Raw genomic sequence first — 6,473 nt, 5'->3', positions numbered from 1 at the left:
CCAAGCACAAATTGCAAGAGAGGTATATCTGCGATCAGTGCTGGTAATGAACCAGACTTTGCCATGTTTTTACTTTTTAGCATCCCCCCTTATTAATGATAAACTGTAGTCAATAAGCCCATAAGGCTGGCCAAGTGATTCATATGCCAATCATCCAAATACCTTCTAGTGTTGGAGCCCAAATATGGATCCCCTTCAAGATAACACTTTATTTATATCTATCTTCAACAAATACACCAAACACAAGCTCAAACATGATTTTCTACATTATAGAATATTATTAGAGAGCCCCGGAAACATCAATAATCCAAATTGCATTCAGTGCAAGAAGGAACAACTCACTCTACAAATTTAAATGAAGAGACTATATCTTGTCTCAGATGTAACAGAAGAAACTTTTGCACCAAGAAGATGACTATATATAGAGAGCCTCCGATTTTCTACATTGCAAGCGTAAGGGACCCATAGAGAGAATTGTTGTCCACTAATGTGAAGAGAAACCAATAACATAAGTTTTACCTCTGGTAGTTCTCTCATAATTGCTTCCTCTGCGGCAGCCTTAGCTCTTAGCATCCTGGACGGTGATGATGGTGATGCCCCTAAGCAAGAAACTTGTATAAATCTCATAATGCCACCGTGTTCTTTAGCAATCTGCACATGATCGAACAAGGTTCCTTAAATAGAAGAAACGAACAGAAGGAAAACTAAACCTGGGTAGTCACATATATCATGTAAATACTTAACAGGTATGCAGAACTCAGAGAGACACATCAGGCATAATAAAAGAGAACAACTACAAGCAGGATAAAAGGTTTGTGATGAAGGGCAGGGCACAGCCAAAATTTCCAAGACGAGAAGTCACTGGAACAAACTTTGGGAATATCCCAACATCAAGCGAACTTATCTAGACCATTTGCGATATAGAAATTGATATATTTCTGGTTCTGAGAAGACAGTAACTTTTGGTCTTCAAGAATGTTGAATCAAGTTTCTCAAAAGTTCACTCAAGACAATAGCAATATGATTAGTAGATGAACCATCATATCCACATCTATTCATTGTTGACTAAGCTATTAGCCATGCATTGAAAAATCAAAACTTCAACCTGAATCTGGTTGTACAGAAACTTGAAGACCTTATGGCCATGTATTTCATTTATTTTTTCTTTCTAATTCCCCCCCCCCCCAAAAACCCTGCTTAAACATGTGTAGTGGTATCCAACCACAAATCAAGGTTCAGCTTCTTTCACCAGAATGCTCATCTCTTACAATACCTATAAACATGTTCCTTATATTCAAGTTCTCATAATACAACGACAGTATCCTCTCCCGATGCCAGTTTTAAGCTTAATTTGCTAATGCAATGCATGAAAAAACATATACAGGGATAGCCTAATAACATCCAACCCCATGTAGTTACAAACCTGCGGCTTATTTGATTTTTCATGTTCTTCATAGGAATTAGCAAGCATGAAAGGAAAATGACATTGAGATAAGGATCCCTTCCTGATAATATAGGACATGCCGATATGCTGACAAATTAGAGCTTTGGAAATCACACAAACATTTAACTTAATGATGGAACTATCTCAAACTCCTTCAAAATAACCAATACACTCAGACTTAAATAGAAAAGACATGGAGTTTACCATGGCAAGCCGTTCAGCCATAGAATGGTTCACTTCCTCAAAACCATAGTTTCTGGTCTCATACTCTCTTCCTGTTGCCATAGATTGTTAATAAACACAAGATATTGCACAGCCCCCAAGAAATTCATAATAAAGATAACAATTGTTCAAATGGAAAAATACGAACCTATAAGATTAAGAACAACATTTGCCTTCGCCATTACAGCCTTAATTGAATTTTCATCTCTTGGATTGTATTTCATTGGTACTATCTGAGTGTGTTAGGTATGGGAAGCCAAGAATCAGGGGGAAAAGGAAGAAGAAATAAGAAGAGCCATAAAAATAAAAGAAGATATTAGTAAAGAAACATTTTCCACTATAAGTCAGATTCGTCTACTCAAATTCAGGGAGTATGGGAAGAAAATAGGATGATACTTTCTAAGTTCATCTGTAAGGCCATGCTAAGAGAAAAACTGAAAGCCAAATTTATTAAAATATCATTGCAACCCGTGTCCATATATAGAAACATAAGTGTCTGAAGAAATTAGTAAAGAAAGGCGGGAGAGACTGAATGAGTTTGAAACATATGTTCTTTTACCTGTCCCAAATCACCCATCAATTTGAGGTGTCGAGGAGAATCTTCAGAACCTCTAAAAGGAACCAACACTTGAGTTCCCATTTTAGCTGGAGACGATTAAATGATTATAAGTATCAGGGGCATATTATGATAAAGGCATTCTCAGAGGAATTTCTAGATATTGTGAAACTGATGTTCATTTTGATAATGTAAGTTCTCTTTAACAATAAACATAGTAAATGCCTCAATATTTTCCATTCAAATCTCCATAGTGACTTAAATAACGACATACAAGGTATAAGATTACATTATAACTTACCAAGTTGTTGAACAACATAACGACCAAGAAACCCAGTAGCTCCAAACACAGTCGCAATAATACCACTGCCCAATGGACACAATATTTCAAACTTAGACTGCAGAAAATCAAAGAATTGAGGTTGAGCAACCTCGGTCTGGATGACTAAAGGGAAACTTAGTTCATTCGCCACTTAAATTAAGCAGTCAAATTTCAGATCAAAACCAAAACGAAAACAGAACCAAATAGAACCATTGACCATACAAAAGGCTGTGTCACGATAGAGAGGAGGGAAGGAAAAAAAAAGGAACAAATTTAGAAGCAAAGAAGAAGTGGACAATGTACCTTACTGATGATCTCCCACCTGTACCTTTGCGAACGAGATGCCCCACACCTTTGGTGGCAAGGCTTGATCCGTAGCGTGGATGATCGCACCCATAATCTGGAATCAAAATGGATACAGAAAATTCATGATCCAAACCGTCAAGAACAGAAATATATGATTCATCGAAGAAATTAAGGACAGACAAAGGCCGAGAAAGCGAGTTCCTTTATTTCAAAAAAAAAAAAAAAAAAGGAAACCCTGGAAGAAGAGACATGAAGATCGAGTGAAGTAACCTGAGATTGAGTAAGCAGGTCTCAGAGTTGAGAACGCAGGCGATGGCTTCAGAAATTGATGCCCTAAGCGCCTCGAGTAAGCCTGCATCATTCTTCGTCAACAGATTCGTTCTCTGGAACAAAGAAGAATGTGAAATTTTCGGAGGCGAGGTCTGAACAGAGGCGTCTTGGTTAGACCTGCAGATGATGGCTAATTCTAATCTGCGCCTATGGGCCTATGTGGGGACTACACATGGTGTCTAGTGTCTACTGTCTCGGTCTGCCAGACTACCCCGAATGCCTTGACGGGTTGCTCGGTTATCCTAAAACCCGGATCGTGTTGTATGATTCTGTCGGGACTCTGATTCACCTCATCAATTGCCCGAGTCGATATGGAAATCTCTGGATTTATATCCTCTCCAGCACCCTCTCTGAATTTGGATCGGCTAAAAGGTACCGGTGAAGAAAGAGAGACACAAAACAGGAAAGAAAAACACAGGAAAGAGAAAATTGGAGGGAGATTGCATCTTAAGGGAGTTTGTTGGGCTTCTCCGAAATCCCAACCATAGTCAGAAAAAATAGGAATGACAAAAAAGATTGTTATAGAGAGAGAGAGGAAATCAAATATGGAATGGTTTTTGTACCCTCCAAAATATAGAGATGAAGTACCCTTTCAAGCTAGCCTTTTGAAAAACTATCAAGGAAAAGATTTCGAATTTGTGCATTCAAGCACATCCTTTCATATGGTCATGCCTTTTGTGGAGCGATGATTGTCTACCATGGGTGTGGCGGTGCGACGAGTATTGATACATACCCCAATGCCGTGCCGGCCATCGGATGTTCGCTGCATTACCGCACCCATGGCATAGGATGTTTTCACGTCTCTTATGTAAAGAAATGTATATTAGGAAAGTACCTATCCATCTTACTATTCAGAATCAAACCCAACCCAAGCCTAAGCTAATGTGACAAAAATAAGTCGAGCCAAAAACGGATGGCTCTAGTTTAGGCCCGGCCAGCCTGGCTGAGCGCATGCATGAAAGCAACCTACCCACCCTCCTCCCTAGACGTTTGGGAGAGGGGAGGGTACGGGTGTCAAAAAAGCCTGCCCAGCCCGAGCCCGCCCTAAGCCGGGTCAGGGCTTGGGCTAAGTGTTTTATCCCAAAGGGGTGGGCCTACGTTGGAATTTTCAGGCTCGATGTAGGACTGGTCTGGGCATGGGTTGAGCGATGGGCTGAGCCTTCAGCCTGGCCCAACCCGACCTTATGTATATTATACATATATAATATTACTATATACACTAAATATATTATATGACTTATATGCATATTTTTTTAAATGTCTCCATTCACTATCAAGACCTTTTATAATCATACCACCAATAATCACACCATTCAAGTGTATCTTTATTTTTCCTTTTTTTAATATGTTCTGTTGGCTTTCAAAAATTAAAAATGAGTGGATTAATGGTTTATCTCTCTCATCCAAATGACAGTATTTAGAGGTTGCCATGGTCAATTAGGGCTAATCCGGTCTAGCCCGGCCCAATCAAGATCAATAAGGGTTGGGTTGAATCCAACAAGGCTGGGCCTGGGTTGAGTTTAAAGACCTTAAGGCTGGGTTGGGGTTTTAAGAAATCTGACCCAAATCAATCCATTGACACCCTTAGGGGAGGGTGTTTTCTCTAAGTTATTGTTTAGGTGAAAAAAAAAATCTATGTTTTACACATGTTCATCTGAGTAAGTCATAATTGAATTAAGTAAAAGATGTAAAGGGAAAACAATATTTTTAGGTTGGAATCTCTATGGAACCTCGCGCTCATCCTTACTTCGAATCTCCATGTAGCCGACTCTATTAAGTTAGGATAAGATTTTTGGATATTGTTGTTGTATTGTATAAATGAAAACTCCCATTGTTGACATACAATGAAGGGAAGGAAGAGAGAGAAAACCCAGTGTTGATCATCAACAACTGGTTAAGATTTGCAAATGGTGCACATAGGCTCATAAAGATGTCTGGTTGCCTCAAACAATATTTTTAGGTTGCGTTTGGTAGTCATTCAGTTCTAGAAACGATTTCGTGTCAAAAACATAATTTTCAGTTTATTGTCAAAATGCAGTTTTAAAACAAAAAAATGATGTTTAGTGAACTTATTTCAAGAACGATTACCCTAGTTGTTCATTTTTTTTTGTATCTGGAACGAAACTTAAATGACGGAACAAGATTTCGTCGTTCCATCATTTTGTGTTTCTAGCGTTTTTTTTTCCCTTTCAGTTGAAAAAAAAAAAGCCAAATCGACACCAAACGTTTTATTCCATTTTTAGAGGGAGTTGATGGTGTGACTCCTATGTCGCCATCAAACTTTTAAAAGGGGCAAAGTTTTCTGCTCGGGAGAGGCTCTATGCCATAGACACAGGGGGCATGAAATGCTCCTGTGTGGCTGGACGCAAGGGTACTCCCAGACAGAAAACACGTGCACTTAATTGACTCATATTTGTTGTCAAAGGCTATCAATATCTTTTCCCACTGCTCTAGATTCTTATTTACCCCTTGTTCTAGTTGCTCTTATATACACAATATCACTCCTTACTAGCATATTTAGTTGCCTATATCGCATAAGAGCAAACCTCCTTAAACTCATGTCTTGGAGTGTTCAGAGGGGTTGATAAGATATATTTGCTTTTGACAAATGAGGTAGTTGAGAGAATTTTTTTTTTCTTTTGGTTTCTTTGGTCGGAGATGATTGGGATTGCATAGTATTCCAACAGAAATCGGAGATCCTCTCCAACCATTGAGATGCCTCACTGAGATGGCTGCGAGGACCTGGGGTGTGCACCCATGTGTTGGAGTACGTGTCCCGATCCTCCCAGTAGTCAAATGCCTCACTGTGCCCCCAACCAGTTGTAGAGGATTTGGACACAGAAAACGAGGGCTACAGCCTTGAAGAAAAGAGAAGTCTTCACAAAAACAGAAATGACTTCCCAAGCAGACCATACTGATGATATATTGATCGATTAATATCGAACCGAGCTTTATGGTCGGCACATATCAGTTCGACCATGGTGATTGATATTACGAGACCTGACCTCAACACGGACTAAGCACTTATTATGCTCACTACACCTACACCTCGCCTCATAAGACGAGGAAATTCATGAAGGCAACCACGCTCCTTGACCACACAAGGGTTAGACAGTTATTTAACTAGGCTTTGGTCATCGTTACAAGGTTGGCCAAGGATCTACCAATGAACAGAGAGTCTACGTCAACCTTCAAGAAGATGTCTCGACCAATCAGGAGAAGGGAAATCTCCACATAAAGGAATCAAAGCAGACTGATAGGGTAAGACTAAGAACACTGAGGATTGATCAAGA

At 39.5% G+C, this 6,473-nt stretch overlaps 1 protein-coding gene across 3 annotated transcripts in view; it reads right to left on the bottom strand.

Moving 5' to 3' along the window:
• LOC122089798 (NADH dehydrogenase [ubiquinone] 1 alpha subcomplex subunit 9, mitochondrial) overlaps nucleotides 1-3,336 on the bottom strand; it is an 8,173-nt gene extending 4,837 nt beyond the window's left edge. For 2 of the 3 annotated variants that reach the window (XR_006143349.1, XM_042659478.1), the window contains exons 1-7: nucleotides 3,121-3,336; nucleotides 2,848-2,944; nucleotides 2,524-2,588; nucleotides 2,226-2,311; nucleotides 1,815-1,899; nucleotides 1,649-1,719; nucleotides 520-651 (exon numbers count right to left, since the gene is read on the bottom strand). Coding sequence is in view for 1 of the 3 variants with exons in the window: in XM_042659478.1 (XP_042515412.1) it covers nucleotides 520-651; nucleotides 1,649-1,719; nucleotides 1,815-1,899; nucleotides 2,226-2,311; nucleotides 2,524-2,588; nucleotides 2,848-2,944; nucleotides 3,121-3,211 (627 nt within the window). In the remaining 2 variants the exon portion in view is untranslated. The remainder of the gene's footprint in view (nucleotides 1-519; nucleotides 652-1,648; nucleotides 1,720-1,814; nucleotides 1,900-2,225; nucleotides 2,312-2,523; nucleotides 2,589-2,847; nucleotides 2,945-3,120) is intronic. The other variant, XR_006143348.1, reaches the window with a different exon arrangement.
• Nucleotides 3,337-6,473: the final 3,137 nt, after the last annotated feature.

The sequence above is a fragment of the Macadamia integrifolia genome, chromosome 9, assembly GCF_013358625.1.
Source record: "Macadamia integrifolia cultivar HAES 741 chromosome 9, SCU_Mint_v3, whole genome shotgun sequence".
Classification (NCBI taxonomy): domain Eukaryota; kingdom Viridiplantae; phylum Streptophyta; class Magnoliopsida; order Proteales; family Proteaceae; genus Macadamia; species Macadamia integrifolia.
This window is presented reverse-complemented; position numbering and strand designations above follow the sequence as displayed.